Below are 22,502 nucleotides of genomic sequence, written 5' to 3' on the forward strand. Positions count from 1 at the left end.
ATTAATTTTGTGAAATATTACAATACATTTTTTTTTATTAACATATATATTATTCATTTGATGTAGATTAATTTTTAATAAAATTATTTCAGTCACATGATTCTTCAGAAATCATTCTAATATGTTTATTTGCTGCTCAATTTTTTTAATTAATTTATTTGAAATTGAGATAATCTCATATTGTTTTTTCATAATAATAATAAAATTATTAACTTCTTAAATAAAACTAACAGAGGGGAAGAAAGAGGAGACAATAAATAAATAAATAACACCCTTGCAGTAAAAATATTGTTGAAATGTGACAGAGAAAGTAAGTCTTTCTTAAGGTCACTGCCACAAATTTTGTCAGAAAGATCAAAACATTATTTTTAAAGGAAGATATGCATCACAGGGTTGAGCAGAAAGTGCAGGGACGAATAAACATTCTATATTTTGTCATAAAGTGCATGAAGCATTGTAGAAAAAAAAAATAATAATTATAAATTTAATAAAAAAAAATGTTGGTAGCATTTGCCTTCTATTATTATAAATATGAAGAATCAAAGTGTAATAGTGATGACTGAATGGCTAGCTATTTAATTCAAGTGATGGCTTATTATATCTAAATAATACTGAGATTTATTTCAGTATGTGGCATTTTTCTTATTAATTATATCAGCACCAAGTAATGAGAATGAAAACGGCAGCAATCCTTGATAATGATGCAGATTGGCATTTATGTAGTAAAAAAAAAAAAAAGGAAACTAATATAAATTTCACTTGCATTAATTTATTAAGTGTTCACTGAATACATATCATTTTACAGGGGGAAGTAAGGGAGAAAACAAAGCTTCTTTTTAAGATTTAACAGTGAAAAGATTGGACTAGCTGTTTTCAAACTATTTAAAACAGTGGATGGATTTAAAACTAGTGAAAACCTGGACTGGTTTAAACATTCTGAAAGTACAATAAGACCCTCAAATGTCACATTTACACAAAGAATTAATATTTCCAATGCCATGTACATGTATGAATGGAGTATACAGTTCTCTTTTATGACTTAAAAAGCTAGAAAATGGATAGGAATATATTACGGATGTTATACAGACACTGCAGACCCTTAAACAGAACACTTACCAAATTCAGAGAGAGTTTACTAGACGCACCGAGACTAAAATGCCAGATCAATTAAGCAGTGGATGTAATCAGTACTGTTTGATGATGTATGTCAAGGCAGTCATAATGTAATGGGGGGGGGGGTACAAAAAAAAACTACTTGTAACAACAAAGTCTCAGATATCACTGAACCAGGTATATTAAAGTGTCCCCGATGTCCGTTTTCAGGCCGTTCTCACTCATATGAACTTTGTTTTCTTGCAGCTCGATGTGGAAGACTGAACTGTTTGAGATGGGGATCTTACCCTCCTCTTCCTTCCCCAAAACTGGGATTCTCCGAGGTCCGAGGAGTGGGTCCTCGAAGCGCATCAGCTTCACTTTGGATAAATCTACACATTTCACACCAGCGTTATTTAAAAACAATACCAACATCAGAATACAGCGGCATCAGAGTATTTGGATACCTGGCTTGAATTCAATATCTTGTGAAAACCTTGTAACTAAAATCAATGCAAGTAATGTTTACCCTTGATGCCTCTGTTGACGCGGGACAGTCTGCGGATGACGCTGTCTTTGCTGTCTCCCTGTCGGATGTCAATCCTGGTGGAGAACAGACCGTTGGCCGGCTGAGGGTTCACCAGCGAGACTAACACTCCAGACTACAGGAGAAACAGAGGTCACAGCTTCATCACACAGAGCATCCCCAAACCATCTGACCAAGACATTATCAGTGGTCTACGATTGTTAGAGAGAATTAGATTAATAGGGATATAAAATACAAATTGTAATAGAAGTTCAACAAGTATGCAATGATCATTGCAATTGATCAAACGTATTTCACATTGTTACACACAATGCTATAAAAAAATAGAATATATTTCCTATATACATACATACATACATACATACATATGTATGTATATACTTTTAATGACTGTGAATAATATATATATTAATTTATTTATTTATTTTATTCTATTACATTGTGCTGGATAGCACAATTTAAAAAATCTTTAATATTTCCTCCTTGGTTGTGGAGAAATTGCATATCAAATCCTGCATGAAAAAATATCATCATAATTCCAAAAGCCTAGTGATAACACACGACAAGAAAATCTTTTCTATCTGACCGAACGCTGTACACTACACCACAGAAGCGCTAGCAATGCGCAGCATGCTTCTGAAATGAGTCTGTCTGGAGCTGCATGCAGCACCGGCCAGCTGAAGCAGCTACGACAGGGTCTCGGTGGGCTCTCATCATCACCTCGGATCTGAACACACAGAACGGTTTCCCAGGGCAACAGTCCTCCTTCACTTTGTCATCCGCTTCGGAGGCGAACACAACGTCTATCTGATCCAGCTGATGGAGGAGAGGGAGGGAATGACACCGGTTACCATTTAACTATCGACTGAAACAACCAACAGAGAGATCAGACCAAGAGTCAGCTAATAACAGTGCTTTAGCGCCGCGGCTCGGTGATCACAAAAGAGACATGGCTAAAATGAGAGGGGAAAAAGACACCTTTGCTATGCATTTTAGAGTATGCATTTAATATTCAAATGAAAATTATCGGCTTGGTTTGAATGTGTTGCTTTATTTAATTTACTTGGATTTATTAATAAAAAAAAATCTTTACAGTATTGTGTATTGATGATGAGTCATGTACAATAAAAGCAGGGACATTACCGTATTTTTCGGACTATAAGTCGCACCTGAGTATAAGTCGCATCAGTCCAAAAATACATCATGATGAGGAAAAAAACATATAGAAGTTGCACTGGACTATAAGTCACATTTATTTAGAACCAAGAGAAAACATTACCGTCTACAGTGTAGACTACAGGAGCACTGAGCAGCATAGAGCGCCCTCTCGCGGCTGGAGACGGTAATGTTTTCTCTTGGTTCATGTCTCTTGGTTCATGTCAAATTAATTTTGATAAATAAGTCGCACCTGACTATAAGTCACAGGACCAGCCAAACTATGAAAAAAAGTGCGACTTATAGTCCGGAAAATACGGTATTTAAGCCATACACAGTCAATTGTGTTACGAACTTTAGGGTCTTTTTTGTTTTTTGTCCTTTGGTTTTGTAGAACTGAACACTTTTCAAGTAGTTATGTGCTGTTACCTCGAGTGAATTAGTCAAATAAACGATGTTCTCCAGCAGGACAGCACTCTCATCAAACTCCAGCTCTAGATCAAGAACCCTGGGCCCGCTTTTCTCTAGGTTGTCCTGGAAACACCAGGAGAGAAACAGAACCAATTTAAATGCATATAAATTATTTCAATTCTTTTAATTATATTGCAACCAATTCAACTAACACCTAAACATGTATTACTTATTTATATAGCTTGCATTACTGAAATCCAGTCTTCAGTCTTCATCTGAAACTATTTGTGTGTATATATATATATATATATATATATATATATATATATATATATATATATATATATATATATACACACACACACACACACAATATGGAAACATACAATTTTTCTTAAATGTATACATGAAAGTGTGTCTGTTTACATAATAAATATACACAGTACACACACACACAATTATGTACACAAAATCCTTTTATTTTGGATGCCATTACTCATGATTATGCTATTGTGAACACAGCCTTTGCCCATGCTCTTAAATCAAAGACCCAGTTTTTACAAGATCGCACTGAAGGACCAAACTCTTCTACCTTTATCATGGCTACAAAGGGCATCACTCTCTTCATGTATTTCTTCAGCTCCGGCATGGCACCCAGCTCCATGGCGATGACCTTATTGTCAGGTAGAGCTCCGTTGTTGCTCTAGAAATGACAAAGGAAAAGAACTGCTGTTTGATTGACAGCCTATCAAAACTCGACAATCAGAATTCAAAAATGACATTTCGTGTAGTGCCAGAGAAATCGCTTTAGGTCATGGAAACTTTTTTGTGTGTTGGAAAATTAATGGCAATTGAATTTGGACTTTACTATGATATTAAAGGTTCAAAATAACAATAATGTATCAGGTGAATTTCACAGCATTAGTTGATCGAATGTTGCACTTAAATCAAAACAAAATTGGAATTAACAAACTGATTCATGAAACCTGCCTTATTAAGGTTGTCTCAGTTTGTTCACTTTTATATGAGGTGTGTGATAAGGATGGTTCTACCTTGTAATATTTGCCCAGCAGAGAGAGGGCGCTGTGCTGCCACGGTGGGTAGGTCTTTGCTACGTAGATGGTGCAGTGTGTGGGCTTAGCTGGAGGTTTGTTGTCTCCCTTCTGTGACAGACAAAGGAAAGCAAAACTTAAAACTAGAAATGAGATGGAATAAGTGCGGGAACATTATAAAGTGTTATTTTTAATGTAAAGAATTCTATAAACTAAACAACTGTTCTTATTATATATTATATAATAGTATATTATTATTATAATAGTCACTACTGCTGCTACATATGAAATCTTAACTGGACTGAAGAAAGCAATATTTTTTATTTATTTTTTCCTCCAAGAGTTCATACATTTTTTTACTTATTTAATTTCATAATGTACAAAATGTACTTTGATTATATAATTGTAAATCTAGCTCTATTTATCTTTTTTATATATATATATACATAAGGTGGTAGTGATATATGTTGATATATATATATATATATATATATATATATATTATTATTATTATTATTATATAAATTAATAACAACAACAACAATTACTATTATTTTCAGATTTTATATTTTTTATATTATACATTTTTATATTTATTATTTAATTTCGAAACATTTATTTACTATTTAAAATTTCTACATAAATGCATAGTCATATATATTTATTACTATGACTGCTACTGATGCATTTAAAATCTTGACACCTTTACTCAGAGCTTATAAACTATTTTACTATATAAACTTAATTTATTTTAGAAACTAAGTTTTTTCTTATATACATATATATAAATATAAACTATACATTTAACCCTAGCCTTACTTTTATATCCAGTATTAGATTCTGATGTTTATATCCAGTTACCTAGAGTACAGTTTCCTTCACAGTCTAAAACCTTCTAAAACACATCAGCACAACAACTCCTTATTCAAAGCGACATCCATTACCACATGGACCTAACAACAGGACTGAGAAAAGCCTCCCTCCTCCGAGCCTGGACTCATAACGCTTACAGAAGCCTCAGCATTGGTAGAAACAGACTGTAGGGAAAGCGTCCCATGTTAAAAGCGAGGGATAATGCACCACTCTTCTGTCAGGGGAGGTCTGGGACAGCGCTGAACTCACTCTACATGACAGCTGTCGACCTGCTTCAGTCTTAATGTCAATTATGTTTGGGTGGGCTTGAGCAGCATGCTGGACTGCTGGGGTCTGGACGCTCTGTCTAATAGCTTAATGCTACAAGGACTGTATGAATAGTGCTACTAATTTCAACTACAACACCAACGTGTAGCTACCATAAAGTAACCTAACCGAAAATCTTCATAAATCACTCAAACATTAATGTTGAGGTAGCATGGTTGAGGCTTAGAACATCACATTTAACACTAGTTGCTATGCAACCATGCATTCAAGGCAAGAAATTAGCCACTGACCTTTCCTGAGTCCAACGTTTGGTGAATTCTCACCATAGAGATACATTTGAACCGATAAAATTGTGTATTATTATCATAATTATTATAAATATAGCTGCAAGCAGCAATTACAGGACCAAGCACAACCGTGCAGATATGCTGTGACTCGCGCACTATTAAAAGAGTCACCAGAAAGATGATTTTAGGACAAATGGTTTGACAGAAATGGGTAAACATAGCAAATTTCGGCTTCTAGGAGGTGCAGTTCCTGAAGTTCAGAGTGACCCTAAATACTGTTACACAATATACTGACGACCGGACAATCTTTGAGCGTCTGTTATCGCCGTTGACTTTACGACTGATTCAACATGTTGAAATGTCATCTGCGCTGTCAGGAGATATTACTGTGATTGGCTGCTCTGTGAAAGCAAGTACACAATGGCACTTATCAATATGACACTTTAGGGCTGGGCGATAAAACGATAATGATAATTATCGCGGTATGATTTTCCTCTATAATACGATATGATTTTTTAAATTTATTATTATTTCAAAGGGACTATGAAAACTTAAATACAAGGACTTATAAAAGATTTTTAAAGTTTTTACAACTGTTTTGCTTTAGACTACCAAAAATTTTTTAATCTTCAAATAACAGTTTTGTTATCACTGCATTTGTCAGAGAAAAAAAATGCAGTTGATTTATAGTTATATTCAGCTTTCAGTGTACTCTCATTATAAAATAACTTCATTAATTATTTAATTCTAACAAATACATTTTGGTTTAAACCTAACCGTGATTAAACATTATTTGTTTATAATCTTTGCTCAGAAGAGACCTGGATTTGTTAGCAAACAAAAATAAATATAATCGGCATTGGTCAAAATGAGTAGAAAAATATCGGCATATCGGATATTGTCAAAAATCCGATATCGTGCACCCCTAGTTTATATTAATCTTGTTTCATAAAAACAGTTGAGCATTTGAGTGTGCGGATAACAAGTAGATTAGATCTGCAGTTAAAACCTAAGCTCAGAATTGACTCCAGAGAAGCACGATGCATTCGGAAGATCTCAGAATCGATTCACGAGTCGATTCGGCTTAGATTTATTGTCTCAGCCCTAGATGAGGGATGATGTATTTCTGTAGGCTGCACCCAGAAACAAATTAGCATTTTAGCACTTTCATTCCATCTTCATGAAGACAAAGTTTAATTTTAAATTCGGTTTTTGTTCTGCCAATTAAATTTAGACATATTTCAAAACTCATAAAAGTGTGGTCAGTCCATACCTTGCCCTTGGCTGGTTGTGTGTAAGCTTTCAGGCGAAGACGGAGGTCATGGGCAGTGTCCATCAAATACTGTGAGGATCGAATCAAGATCTCATCCACTGGACCAGCTGTAGGCCAGCGAGCCTTCATTATAGAACTGCTCTGTAAGGAGAGAAATCAAGTGTTAACTCTGCAGATCAGTTAAAGAGGAGTTTTTCTGCTTTTACCAAATAAAAAAATAAAAAAAGTCAGCTAGTTGTTATTAGCTGTTTAAAGAAATATAATCTTCAAGGAATTGAAATTAAAATGTTTAAATTGAGTAGACGAAACAATGCAAGAATGGATATACAACAGATGCAATTCTATTCTAAATAGCTTTCACTAAATATGTTCCATATTTCTTTGAAACATTCCTTATTTATATTCTGGAAAAAAGAAATTCCCCAAAATAATGGTAATTAAACTAGCTATTAAAGATATATTTTTTTACTCTAATTAACAATGTAAAGTCACAATATTGTCAAAAGTATGACACTGTTGCATGATTGTATTGTTGCATACAGTTTAGAAATATGTGCCTTTGAAACAAACGACTGGAAAACCAAGGTGTACTGTATGTGTGGAGAATGCTATTTAGTTCCTCAACAGTATGATTGGCTGGGAAATGTTATGGTTTAAGAGTAAGCAGGCAATGCCTTAGTGGAAACCTGTCCTTCAGCGGAGGGGGGTCTCACCTTCCCCAGCAGGGACCAGGTGTGTTCACACAGGTGTGGGCAGATGGGAGCCAGCAGGAGAGTCTGCTTCTCGATAAACTGGAACACAAGATCCCTGTGCATGCCCTCGATGGCCAGCTCCCTGTATTTATCCTTGGCTGCCTGCAAAGAATCAAGAACTTGGTGTTACACATAGCCTCAGATTACACTGTTGAAAATTTCCTGACATATCATGGAATGACACATGCAGTCTCCTGAAATAACGTGATGGCTTACTGTTCTTTATAATTAATATTACTAATGTAAATATAATCACTCCATATGACTTCACCCTACAATTATTTAGCCAACAGATGAAGGAAGGTGAATTTAATGGTCCATGCGTTACCTGGAACTCAAAGAAACCGCTCTTCAATGCCTCTTTGTACATCATTCTCTCAAAGTGCTGCTCTGTTTTAATGATGCTGGAATTCATTTCACTGCAGACAGATAATCAGGTGGAAATATATAAATACATACAAATAAACATCCTTTTACAGATTAAAACCATGCTTTAATTTAGCAGTCCAAAATGCTAAACAGTTAGGGACGGTTGGATGGATCTTCTATATGTGAAGAATTTGGTTTCAAAAAGCGATAAATGCCTTTTTTAAATTTTTTGTTATTATAACTTAAAGATGTTATGTGAAAGTTTGAAAGTGGTTTTCATCTCGACACTTTCTTGGTAAAGAAAACACATTTTTACTCAAATTAATCAAAATGGATTTATAGCGTTTTGGAACCAAACTCTTCATATACACTACTGTTACAAAGGTTTGTGGTCGGTAAGACTTTTTAAAAAATGTTTTACAAGAAGCTCTCCAAGGTTTTATTTAACAAAAACTACAGTAAAATAGCTTAAAGAGCCGTTTTCTTTTTGATTTGATCTTAAAATGTAATTTATTCCAGTGATAGAAAAGCTGTATTTTCAGCATCTTTACTCCTGTCTTTAGTGTCACATGATCCTTCAGAAATCATTCTCATATGCTGATTTGCTGCTCAAGAAGCATTTCTTGTTATTATCAATGTTGAAAACAGTGTGCGACATAATATTTCATAGAAACGACATCTTTTTTTTCCCAGGATTAATGAAAGGTCCAAAAGAACAGCATTTATTTGAACATAAATCTTTAGTAAAATGATAAATGTCCTTACTGTTACTTTTGATTCATTTGTCATTCTGAATGAAAGCATTTTTTTTTTCAATCCTAATCCTATTTTATTTTCTATCTCTTTTTTTCCCTCTACTTATTTTATTGTCCTCTTCTTAACAGAGCACTTCTGTAATTGTTATTATACCACAATATAATAAATTCACTATATTACTGAATGGAAACACTTCACACTTCTCTCAGCACTGTGTGTTACCTAATAAACACTCGGTCATTAAACGTGTCCGCTGGTCCGGTCCTCAGGTTGTTCTGATTGGCGATCATCTCTTTCACCCACTCCACCCAGGTAAAGAGACGCAATATTCCTGCATCTGCCATGGCCTCGACAAAGTTAGCATCCTCCACCGTGTCCCCAGCATCAGCCAGAGCCAGACGCATCCCTACGATACAGACCGAGAGACGAGGTTGGCAAGGGTTTAAGGAGGTTTATGGCAGTCACAGTCATAATTCTACATTACAGGTCACATAAAAAAGACATATCCTCTTTGAGGGGATCACAAAGTTAGACTTTACATGCATAGGGCTTGAACCTACTCCTGCTGCAGTAAGTGTCTGACCGCATGTGAAGTGTTCGGCCTTCAAATGAGCCGCTATTTAGGGAGGACTTACCATCTGCTGAAAACTTGGCAATGGCTTGACTCAAAGTGAGAAAGTTGCCAGTGGATTTGGACATCTGGTGGGTATAAACATCTAATTAGACGACTGAAGAGGACCATCCACAATGTGTGTTCAGAAATACAGAAGAACAAACCTCAACTATTTTGTTAACTGAAATACCACAGAAAGAAAAAAAAAACTGACATTTAGAACTGTTGCCTTGTCAGCTAACTGAAATAAAATAAGTTTAAGCACTGAAATTATTAAACTGAAATAAAAATTAAAAGCTAAACAACAAAATAACCGAACATTACTAAAACTTAATATAACTATAATAACTATAATAGTATGGTAATTTATGGACTTTTTGTTAAAGATATTCGTCAATACTTGGTCCTCACAATTACACAGGAGCACAATTTATTGCACTGTAGCGAAGGTTAACACAACCTCAGCGCAATGTCTTTCCTAACAAGACAGACAGAAGAGGAATATCACCTCACCTTTTCAGAGTTTAGCAAAAGATGACCATTGGCACGCACTGCTTTTGGCCATTTGCCACTATCATGAAAAAAACAAAAAAAACAAACGGCATTAAAATGTGTAGCAATACAAATATCCATCAGAGTGACAAATTGAAATTAAACAGCTACATTACTACTAGAGTATTACTTTCTCTTCTCTGGTTAATGCAAACATGTATTTTTTTGTAAAGAAGTACAGTGCAGTGTACCTGTCATTGGGCCACATGGCTACATGATTGTAGAGGTAGTAGGAGAGGTGGTTTGGCACCAGGTCTTTCCCTGATACTCTCACGTCTACAGGGTACCAGAACTCAAACTCCCTCCTGAGCTTCTGCAGCTTCTCCTTTGGGATGTCCGTCTTTGGGAAAGGTGTTGTTTTGAAGAAGATGTAATCCCACACCTCCCTCGTCATCTGCTCGGCTCTAACGGGAGGAAATGTGTTGTTCTGGATCACTTTTTTTGTGGATTAATAGTAATAATGAACATGTGTGGCAGCATATTCAGATGGTTAGTAACGACATTTCCCATGTTATTTTTGTTCTCAATTTGATTCACATTTCTGACACATTTTACTTAAGTTTTATCTTTCAATTCTTAATTGTCTGTTTTTACTGAATTTGATAGCATATTTTCCATTATATATTTGTTGGTTTCTTTATCCGAACACTGTGAGGTTGTTAAATGCAAGCAGATATTATGGTACATGTAAATTTGACTTTTATTACTTGTTAAATTCACTTTAAATTAAATATTTTACCTATGTTAAGCTGATATTCAGTCTGATTAAAGCGACTAATTAAAGCTCAGAAAGCAATTCTTTATTTAAACTGACCGAAGAGGTGAGTAGAGATGCAACAAATGATTATTTTGATAATCGATTAGTTGGCTGATTATTTTTGTATTAATCAGATATATATTAAAAAAAAAAGAAAAAACATTTATTGACAAAAACACACCATTCCACATTCTGCCCAATGTCCTTCAAACAAATGTGCCACCTGAGTGCTGTGAAAACATACAGTGCTCAACAATTTATTAGACAAAACAAATAGGAAAAAAGGAAAATCTAAAAATGTTAGTCATTTATAGGGCAAATTAAAAAACTAAACAACTATATAGTATTATTCACATAATAACAAAAATGGCCTCCTCTGCCTTTGATAACCGCTCGCATGCTCGGTGGCATTGTTTATGCACTTTTTGACTTATTATCTGAATTAAAAAAACAAAGCACTTGACTATTTTCTGCCTTTCTTTCATTGATAACAACAATAATTATATTACAGCATTAGAAATAGCCTATTACTTTATCTAAAGAGCTTTCGCATAATGGAGGACTAACCAATACAGAAAGCTAAAAAAATCAGTTTGGTAATTACCAATACTGTTAGTTAAAAGCAGCAGTGATACAAACCTTACAAAATTGGTTCAAAACCTTACATAAATTTGTTTTAATAAATTTACTAATCACTGTAGGCAATACAGATAAGGATATGACCGTTAACTAAATTTTATTTGCGCCGAGGACAAACAGACGTATCTGTAAAAGTGCCTGACAGGCAAGCCATTATGCTAATGCATCATCTTGAAGCTTAAAATAAAGATTCATCATGTTTTGGGCAGTCTGGATCACATACTTTTCCTGCAGCAGCTCATTCTGTTTCCTCCACTATTTTTTAGATGCATTTTTGTCCACAGAAATGCATTATTCAGTGCTGTAATTTGTTAAAGAGGGGAGGGGGTTCAAAGTTCAGTGGTGCCTGGGGCAAGGTCGGGAGGGAGGTCAGTTTACTGACAGTCTGATGAATCAAACTCTCCTTCAGTCTGCTGATCTTGGCTTGGAGACTCTACAGTCTCCTCCCTGATGGCAGCAGACTGAAGAAGCTGTGTGACTGGTGAGTCGGATCACTTGCGATGCAGAAGGCTTGACGGTTGAGACGTGTTCCATAAATGTCCTGGAGGGAGGGGAGAGAGACACCAATGATCTTCTCAGCTTCTCTCACTGGGTCTCATTCATGAAACATTCGTAAATATACAAGTAAATATGTGAGTGATTTGCGCGTAAAGAGAACTTCCCGAAAACTCTTCTCCTGATTCACAAAAACTTTGTAAACGTCAGATGTGATAGTGAAATGTGTGTGTGTGTTAATGAATTCCAATCAGTCGTAAATGGGACGCGCGTGCACGCTCATTCTCAATTACCATAAATCCCGCCCATTAAATCAGACTGACAACTATATATGAGCATCATATTATGACACCAAACGAAGGATTTCAACATGTCTTCTCAAAAGCGAATGAAAAATGTAAAGTTCTCAGCTGCAGAAATTGAAGGTTTTTTTTTTATCAGACGTTCATTCAAAACGCCACGTTTTATTTTCAAGCGTATATAGTGGCGTATCAGGTCATAAAAAAAGGAAGCTTGGCAGCACATTACAGATGCTGTTAATGGAGTTTCATCTGTTAATCGAACAGACCCAGAAGTGAAAAGAAAAACCGTATTAATTACTATATATAATATTTTTTTCAAAATGCTGTGTAAATATGTACCCAGTTATGAATTAAAATGCAGCCGTATTAATGAGCAAAACGTTCAGACGTTAGATGTCAGACGTGGCTGGGAGCAGGTGTAGATTTATTTCATAGCAACTAACATTTGGAAAATACGAACGTTTTAATGAATCCGAAAATTTACGCCAGAACCACTTTACACGCGATTTACACAAAAATTTGTTCTGCTCGTGTTTCATGAATGAGACCCATTATGCGTTGAAGAGTCTTCTGGCAGGACGCGTTGCTGGCGCCATACCACACAGTGATGCAGCTCGACAGGATGCTCTCGATGGTGCCTCTGTAGAAGGTGCACCTGATGGGGGGTGGAGCTCTGGCTCTTCTCAGTTTCTGAAGGAAGTAGAGACACTGCTGTGATTTCTTGGCTAATGCTGTGGTGTTTTCAGTCTAGGAGAGGTCCTCTGTGATGTGCACACCCAAGAACTTGGTGCTGCTCACTCTCTCCACAGTCGCACCGTTGATGGTCAGAGGAACGTGCTGAGTGTGTGCACTCCTCAAGTCAACAACAATCTCTTTCGTCTTCTCCACGTTCAGAGAGAGAGATTGTTGTCACTGCACCACTCAGCTAGGCGGCTCACCTCACTCCAGTAGTTTGTCTCATCTCTGTTGCTAATGAGACCCACCACAGTCGTGTAATCTGCAAACTTAATGTTGGACAGATACGATATGGAGTTGTGTGACGTTGTGCAGTCGTGGTCAGCTAAGTGAAGAGGAGGGGGCTCAGCACACATCCTTGGGGGGCCCCAGTGTTCAGTGTGATGATGCTGGATGTGTTACTTCCGACCCGTACTGCCTGAGGTCTTCCAGTCAGAAAGTCAAACAGCCAGTTGCACAGCGAAGTGTTGAGCCCCAGTTGGACCAGTTTGTGAATGAGCTGTTGTGGGATGATTGTGTTGAATGCTAAACTGAAGTCTATGAATAGCACTTTGATGTTCGAGTCTCTTTTCTATGTAGATGTGTGAATGCTGAGTGGAGGGCAGTGGTGGTGGCATCAAACTGGAAGGGGTCCAGGGAGGGGGGGGGGCAGACTTAATATAGTGCATGACTAGCTGTTCAAAGCACTTCATGAGGTGCTAAATATAGTGCTAATGTCACACTTGTGTATGTGAGACACAGAAGCTGATGGTGGATGTTGTGGCGGGCCACCAAAAGTAAATCAATGTATGGGAAACCCTGCATGTGTAACAGTATACTGGATCTGGCAGCTCTTAAAGCGACAGCAGTCTAATATTCCTGCGGTCTGTCATTCATGTTAATCAAACAACAAAAGAGAGAAAATCTCTCACTGCTCTTTGCATTATGTAAACTTGGCAATTAGAATTGTCTTATTTATTCTAGAATTCACATTGTTTTGCATTTTTTAACTGTCCTACATTTTTCTGGAAAAGCAAATAATACCTTATTCCCAGTGGTGAGGGTCCTTGTCCGTTGAGGACCCCTCCCTGGAGGAGATGTGCCACGGTGTAGTAAGCCATATAGATGGTGGAGTCTGACAGGGACTCAATGAGCCATTGTTCATCCCATGGCAACCGGGTTCCTATGGGAACCAACACATAAAAGAAGTCAAAAATCAAAGGTACTCTCTAAGGAATAGAATGAAAATTGCTGATGGTATCGCTGAGTGGTTTGGGGGCAAGGGAGGAGTGAGGAATAAGAGTATTACAAAAGAAATATAGATGGGCCTAGTCCTAACAAAACCACTTTGATTAAGATAAGCTTCACACAAAGGCGGCCATCTGAGGTGATTTCAAATCGATGTGTGCAAAGAAAACTTTGTGCAGTTTGCCTAACTATTACAAGCAATTTATTTCAAAAGAAAAATCCGAAAGGATGCCGGACCAGCTGGCAACAAAGCTTGTTAAATACAGTAACACACAGATAAGCCGGTCTAACCTAGCCCATAGGATCTGGAGCAGGCATGTTCCTGAAGCCAAGCCAATGTTGCTTCAAAGTTCTTCCTGGTTTCGTCACAGAACCTGAAGAGCAAAGCATACAGTCAGAATTCACGCATTCATACAGCCTCTCTAGTAATAACAGTACCACACAGCAACTTGACAATTTCCACTGTTATCTCCCAATGCCACAAAGTGTGAGGCTTACGTCTCAAGAGCCTCCAGGACACCCGTGGCTTGCTTTTTCCATTCCTCATTGCCATAATCCAGATACCTGACAGATAGAGAGCCCAGTCACTGTCTGACAAGTCAAATCGATCAGGGACGCCTCAAGGCAAGTCATCACCACAATAAAAAATGACTAAAATCCCACAAGATCATAGGCACAGGGCATGATTTGATTGAAGAGGAAGTGAATATACTACAAGATGGTAGTGGATGTTATCACGCATTCTGAGATAAAATAGTAGCATCTGTATGAGAGTGTTTTCTGCACTGACCATTGATCACACAGTGCCACAACACACTCGTCTGCAGAACGAGATAACACTTGCTTCTCCGGCTCCATGTAGATCATCGCCTCACCCTAACAAAATGGCAGGAATGGAAAATAATTTACAATGCTACAATCAGAATGTCATCTTATTTTTTTGCCATATTTCATTTCAGGTCAGTTCGGGACCCTGAATAATACTGGGGTGTTTTTGTTGAGTATGAGCTCTATATTGTCCTATGATATGGGCCATTTAAAACAAGTTCTGACTATTATTTTACGTCATGCATTACATATGGTCCACCAACCTTCTCCACCATCATCTTCTGAATGGGCTTCTTGACATCCTGGACCTTCTGTCCCTTGAAACCCTCCACTAACATGATCTGGCAAAACAAGTTCAGTAAAGTTGTTCAGATCTTCACATGTAGGAATAAACTGTCATTTAGCAGATATCTAAAGCAAACACACAGTACTCCAACCACCGACTTCAGCATCTAAAACAAGAATATTTGATGAAGTGTCCCTATATGCATCCATCTATTAGAATGAAGTGATGTTGGTGTTCAGATTATCTTACCCCCTCATAAAAGCCCTTGAGGTAGACCTTCTCTTTGGCCTCAGCCAGCTTCTCTCGGTCATTCTGGCTTTGGATCTTTAGTTCATCACAAACCAGAGGAGCCGACAGGTTCCCATAACCTGGAATCTCAATGATGGGTACCTGGTAGAACAGAAAACCATAAGCCACTTCAGATACACAGAATCTAGGATGTTTGGAAAAATAACTCCATCCATGATGTAATCTGCCAGCCACAGCAAGACCAAAAGTTGTCAATAGCTTATGCACTACTTTACATTGCAAACCCAAACTTGATGGCTATGAAGGCAAATAAATTATAGCCACTTTCTTGAAACATTTTGGTAATATGTGTTTTCTACTCTACTTTAGACTGCAACATTAATAATTTTAATAAAATAAAATAAAAAGATGTATTTACTGATTTGTTTGCTACTTTCCCAATTATGCATTAAAGTAATATTTAAAAACTAAATTTAACAATAAAAAAAAGATAATAAATGATAATATAAAGCTAATAGGTTCCCTTGTGATGTATGTTCTCTAAATAAAAACTTTAGACTTTGTCCATTTATTTTGCGTACTGTTAATATCATTGTTGCTGTTGGTCAAGCATGCCATGTTTTTATTTATTAGTCAGAAAAATAAAAAATAATAATAATCACTTTAAATTTAAAATGTAATTTTTTTCCCCCAAACTGTGCAGCCCTACTCCACAGTATGGAAGTACTGCAGTACCTGCATTGTTAATATTTATTCTAACTTTAAACACAAAATATAATTAATATTAAATGCAGCCTTGGAACGCTCTCAAATCACCACTGGACTTTTCTCACAGCTGAGCCTTGGATGAGGTCTGAAAAAAAAAATTCTTACCGGCTCAAACGGTAGAACCATATAATCTTGAATTCCATACTTCTCTCTCAAAGCCTAAAAAAATAAAAATAAAAAACGTTAAGGCATTATTGTATCAGGAACATTCATCTTATTTGAACTAGTTATTTCTCTGGGAATTTCCCCATTGAAGGAACTAAATCTGGAAACCAAAATGAAATGCCATAAAGCAAATACAGCACCTGTTTCTTTTTAATGTCCCTCAGAGCGGCGATATCATCAGGAGCATCTGACGGAACACTGGTGACGACTCCGGTTCCTGGGAGGACAAATTAGATTTCAGCAAACTCCATAATAAGGTTACTTACTTGAAATGCTCCACCTCACATGTTTTGCAAAAACTAATTTTTTCCCCACAGTCAGACAACCAGTGATCGATATTGCAATTTCTGACACATCAATTTGGAGACGGCCCTTTCAGGATGAAAACAGGACCCAGGGTATAAGAAAAAGAACATCCATTACGGACATTTCCATATTCCATTTCTCCTGGCTTATGAGTAACTGCTTTCAGTTTGGCTGTTAAAAGCATGCAGCATTGCCCTGCGGCCCGTTGAGAGATGCATCTTGTCTGTGCAGGGGTAATGTGATGCGACAATACTGTGGGCTGGTGTCAGGTACCTTTGTCTTCTTTAATGGTGAGCATTGGCAGGGCATAAATGGTCTTGTATGAGGTGAGGGGGGCGCTCAATGCACATCCGAGGATATCCTGAAAAACAATGGGAGAGGGAGTGAGTCTGTGAAGGAGCAGTCAGTGTGTGCATAAACTTGATTCAGTTTGTGAGTTAAATAGTGTAATTTCGCAAAAAGTACTGAAAATACACGTCATAATTTGGTACAACACGCATTGCATTGTCAAGATTAATTTTTTTTTTTTTATATATATATAAAATAAAAAAATAAAATGTAAAAAGTACTGTTATTTTATAATTAGTGCTGTCAAACGATTAATCGTGATTAATCGTATAAATAAAAGTTTTTGTTTGCATAATGTGTGTGCTCTGTGTATATTTAATTATGTGTGTATATATATATATATATATATATATATATATATATATATATATATATATATATATATATATATATATATATATATATAAATAAACACACACACATACAGTATATATAAAAAATATTTACATCTATATTTATATTCATATAATTTATATTTTAAATAAATATATTTAATATATAAACAACCTATTTTTCTGAAATATATACATGCATTTGTGTGCATTTACATAATAAATAAGCACAGCACAAATACATATATTATTCAAACAAAAATGTATTAATCGCAATTAATCGTTTGACAGCACTATTAATAATACACCAGGAAAATAGAAATCACACAATCAAACAAATCACACTTTCATGTCATAAAAATGTTACATTTCACCTCCAAATGAAGGAATAAATAAATACACACACATAGGGGGAATAAAGACACAAACCTGGCCCCTGATGTTCATGATGACAGGAACCACTCCGTTCTCTTTGGTAAAGCCCTGGTAGGACATGTTCCTGGCTGACCGCTGCGTGCTGATGAACAGCTCACCGCTGGCCGTCTCAAATATAATGTACTTCATATCTGGCCGAATCCAACAATTCGTCTGACCAAACATGGTTTCAGGCCTCAGAGTCGCAGCCACCAGAAAAACATTCTTGCCTTTAAGGCCACTGTAAACAGTTAGAAAACAAAAACCTTCTTTAAACAGAGTTCAAACTAGATGACTTACAAATACCATGTCCATAGCATGATAATTTTAAAGTACACGAAGCTGACAATTATTCAGTATCATATTATTATGAATTGTACCTCAGCTTTGCTGGGAAAGGTTCCACGATCTTCATTTTAATCAGGGTGTACTCTTGAGGCCCAACTCCCTGCGACACAGAACATTACTAAAGATACAAACAACAGCCTGAAAGGAATGAGTTCATTAAAGACAGTGCCCACCTCTCCTGTCTGTCTGTCATGGTCCATGCAGGGCTGGCCATCTTTGGGAGAGTAAATGGTGTACCTGGAAGAGCAAGAGAACGAAATATTTTAAAATTTTAAAATAAAAAACGTCCACAAAATAAATGTGATTAAAATAAGTTACAATTATTAAATAAGTTAAAAGATAAAGTTAAACATTTATTTTTTATGAATATCCTAAAGTAGATATGTCTAAGAAGTGTTAAATACTTTAAAAAAATAAAAAAAATAAGAAAGTAAGGTTTTAAATGGTCTTTTTAAGTCATTGTGTAACTTGTGCAGACATCAATAACCTCGGTGGAAGCTCCAGCTGATAATTAACTAACCAACCAATAATTTTTAAAACAGTAATATGAACAGACATGTTCAACGCAAGTTTGTAAATTCTTAAAATTAATAAGATTTTTTTTTTTTTTTTTTAACAAACATTTTTTTTTCTTGAGACAACCTAAAAAGAACTTGCAAAAAACTAGTGGTCGACCGATATATCGACATGGCCGGTTTGGCATTTTTCAAATATCGGCATCGGCCAATAAGTATTTCTGCTCGGCCGATGTGTTTGAGGCAGGACTTTTATTTTGACAGTGCTGAGAGCGGCAGCACATCTCTCACACTCTCTCTCTTGTTCATCGTAGTCATTAACAGTTCTGTCTAATATGGATAGAAGTCTGTCTAATAATCAGATAGAACGGTAAAATAAAGGAATTAATGTATACAGAGTATTTTAAGGATTGCTTTATTTTAGACCCAGTAATAGTGTAATAGTTAGTAATAGAAAGGCACAAATTATAATACCTTCTTGTTTGCCGTCAGCATTAAGCAAATATGCATTTATGCAGTTTACACAAATCTCTGAATGAAATCTAAATCATATTGGTTTTATATCAGCCCCCCTGCTTTCCAAGATATCGCATCGGCTGTCAGAATACACATATCGGTCAACCACTACATAAAACATCTCATTTTAGGTGTCATTTTTGATGATAATGTGCCGTGTGTACAAAACTTTGCTTTTCTCTGCTGAAGTCTTACATTTCTTTTACAATCCTTTACTTTGTGATTGAACTATTGATTAATATGTAAAAAATGTATTTCACTATTGTTACCACACCTCTTCCCAAACTTGATCTTTTTTCTCTCTTTCAGAGTGATGTACTGCCACCTCACAAAAGAGTCGTAGAAAGGGTTTACATCAGTCGTGATGAAGGAACGACGCCAGTCAGCCTACAACATTAGTGAGAAAAACTTCATGGACGGACACAAATATCAAATCATGGCGTTTTAAATGCCAAACTTCGAAGTAGCGGCCAGAATAACTACTGTTTCACTACCTTTAGGCCCATCTTCTTCAGGTCGTATACAGCGAGAGGAGGGAAATATTCCAGCCAATGTTCAGCGTCAGCAAACTTCACGATCTCTTCGTCCCGCAGCCCCAGAGACTTCATGATGTCCCACTGGAACTTGGAGCTTCCAGACTTCGCCACAGCTTTGCTCTGCCAATGACATCACATTCAAAAACACTGACTTCATCAGCTTTAATTATTAGATGTCAATCCTTGTGGGGATTCAGTCCTATAACCTTTAGGTCTGAGTTTCCTCAAAGCACACATTTACCTTCTTGCCCTTTGACTTGTCCTTGATGATGATCTCATCGCTGAACTTCTTCTGCTCTTCCTCCTCTTCATCTTCCTCAGGGAATTGCGGCGGGTTTCCATACAGCTCCATTTCTCTCTTCAGCTTGTCTGCACATGCCTGTTTCACAGAAAACATATTAGTTGATTGCGAACCATTACAGATCTGAAGCGCAGAACTTTAAATCTACTCACTTTGATGGGCATCCCAGTGCAGTGAAGTCCAAATGGGAAAAGACAATGCTTTCCTTTCAGCCGCTGGTAACCCATTGCAAACTACAGGATATTTGGAGATTTTAGCTCAATCATAAATTATATTAAATTATAATTATCTTTAATTGGATTTCGGACTCACCTCACACTTTGACAGGCAGAAAGTATGTCCAAGGTGAAGTCTCCCATTCATGTATGGGTAAGGAAACGTAACAAAGTACTTGTTCTTCCTGGGGAAACAGATACGAATACGTAATTAGTCATCAACTTAATCTGTACAACGTCAGAAAATATTATCAAAACAGGCTCACTCTGTGTTATCCTCTGAGGTGGTTGGAGCATCAATCTCAAAAACCTTGTCCTGCTCCCATTTCTTCTGAACCTCCTCCTCGATCTTCCTCAAGAAGTCCAGTTTTGCTGTTCCTTTGCGCTCCTGGGTTGACACACAACCCAAAATCAAAATATTAAGAGCAGTTGTGATCAGTTCATTAAAATTGCATATGTTTATTTTAATATTTTGTATTTTTATCTGTATAATTTCAGCAGAGCATCATTAATATATTACCATAGTACATATAGGGTATATTAGATATCTGTACATTAACATTATATGTAATTATTATTATATACATCTATTAATCAGTTCAGAGTATCATTATGTTTATTAACAAAACTGGTGCATTTGATAAACTATGCACTGGGACTTGTGTCTAGATCAGAACAGCAGTGGTGCTCTGATTGACAGCTGTCAAATTCACTCATATTACTCTGCCAACTTCATCCAACTTGTAAGAAAGTAAGTTAAAAACGTTATTGAGCTCACTAACTGAGTGGATCGAGCGGTTATTCCTACTTTTCGTTCAGGATTCAAAGAACACACGGGTCACTGAACAAGGGACACATTCGCGTGAAGCTAGCAGCTAAAGATAAGCCATGCTGCTCAGTGGACCGGTTTATTTCATTTGTTGTTGTTTGAGATCATGAAATAGGCAGAACTCTAGATCATGAGGGTTAATCATTAAAACGGTTTAGTATAGATGAAATTTACCGTCATTCTGATTTATTCGCTGTAACTTCAGCAGGATTTGTTGAAGAGTGAAACCCACGCACGCTCGGCTGATGACACCGTACGGAAACGTCGCCGCCGGATGACGCTTTGTATCATGGGTAATGGAGTTCGTAGAGTCACAGTACCGTGGCTCTCTCTCTCTCTCTCTCTCTCTCTCTCTCTCTCTCTCTCTCTCTCTCTCTCTCTCTCTCTCTCTCTCTCTCTCTCTCTCTCTCTCTCTCTCTCTCTCTCATCCTCTCTAATTCTCTTTCGCTCGTTTAGTATTTTTTATAAACATTTTGATTAACATCAAAGTACTGTTAGCATATTATTGTAATTGTAGTGCAATACATAGTATTGTAATGGCTTAACAGTGAGTAAAAATAATCAATATACAGCGAGGGATTTCGATATTTCGATATAAAATATTTAATAATAATAGAAAGTAAAAATTATTTATTAAAAAAAAAATAATAATAATAATAATAATAATAATAATAATAATAATAATAATAATAAAATGTTTTACATTTCATTTTCACTGGAGTGAGGGGATTTGGGAAAACCATCTAAACCTTGAGTCTCTATTTACAGGTGACTCAATAATTTTATTCGAAATCAGATATGTTTTAACCTGTGTTTTATTTTTATTTTTTTTAATCTCAGGAAATCATCTATACTGATATGTATCAATGCACAGTATGGTACACTTCCGCGGTTAATTGATCACTTATAGATTAGATTAGATTCAATTTTATTGTCACTGCACATGATATACAGATAGGTGTACTATGAACATACTACACAGATGGATTATGTAAAAGTGTATGTACACTATAGGCAGAACTATGAACATATGAACATAATTTACACTATTGCAATGGACAGTAAAGTGCATAGAAAAATTTCAGTGTGCAAATGGTTTATTCAGTGTTTCTGGATGAGCAGACAGTATAGTGCAAGTAATAACAAGTTACTGTTATTTGCTTGTTGTAAATAAATAAATAAAACAGTCAGATGTAGTGATGAGGGGTGAGGAGTCTGTGTGTGTCGTGTGGGGGGGTGTTGGTGGGTGTCAGAGGGAAAAAGCTGTTGCTGGATCTGCTGGTCCTTGTCCGGAGGCTCCTGAAGTGCCTCCCGGAGGGCAGGAGGTTTAACAGTCTAAGTTCAGGGTGCTGCGAGCTTGACGTAGACAGTGTTTCCTCTGGATGCCCTCAA

General features: G+C 36.5%; 1 protein-coding gene across 1 annotated transcript; it reads right to left on the reverse strand.

Annotated features, from left to right (window-relative positions):
• Nucleotides 1–749: 749 nt before the first annotated feature.
• LOC113038305 (leucine--tRNA ligase, cytoplasmic-like) lies at nucleotides 750–21,403 on the reverse strand. The gene is made up of 32 exons (XM_026195620.1): nucleotides 21,285–21,403; nucleotides 20,548–20,669; nucleotides 20,379–20,466; nucleotides 20,219–20,299; nucleotides 20,007–20,144; nucleotides 19,724–19,885; nucleotides 19,504–19,616; nucleotides 18,372–18,435; nucleotides 18,231–18,298; nucleotides 17,866–18,091; nucleotides 17,030–17,117; nucleotides 16,591–16,667; nucleotides 16,391–16,444; nucleotides 15,518–15,658; nucleotides 15,246–15,323; nucleotides 14,945–15,030; nucleotides 14,653–14,718; nucleotides 14,446–14,528; nucleotides 13,951–14,089; nucleotides 10,191–10,403; nucleotides 9,961–10,018; nucleotides 9,470–9,533; nucleotides 9,057–9,240; nucleotides 8,038–8,128; nucleotides 7,671–7,811; nucleotides 6,958–7,098; nucleotides 4,258–4,368; nucleotides 3,798–3,908; nucleotides 3,224–3,328; nucleotides 2,360–2,455; nucleotides 1,622–1,754; nucleotides 750–1,484 (listed from the first exon to the last, which is right to left on the reverse strand). Exons 1-32 carry the CDS (start codon nucleotides 21,288–21,290, stop codon nucleotides 1,279–1,281), a joined length of 3,534 nt encoding a protein of 1,177 aa, XP_026051405.1. The 5' UTR covers nucleotides 21,291–21,403; the 3' UTR covers nucleotides 750–1,278.
• Nucleotides 21,404–22,502: the final 1,099 nt, after the last annotated feature.

This window comes from Carassius auratus, chromosome 21 (assembly GCF_003368295.1).
Source record: "Carassius auratus strain Wakin chromosome 21, ASM336829v1, whole genome shotgun sequence".
Lineage (NCBI taxonomy): Eukaryota > Metazoa > Chordata > Actinopteri > Cypriniformes > Cyprinidae > Carassius > Carassius auratus.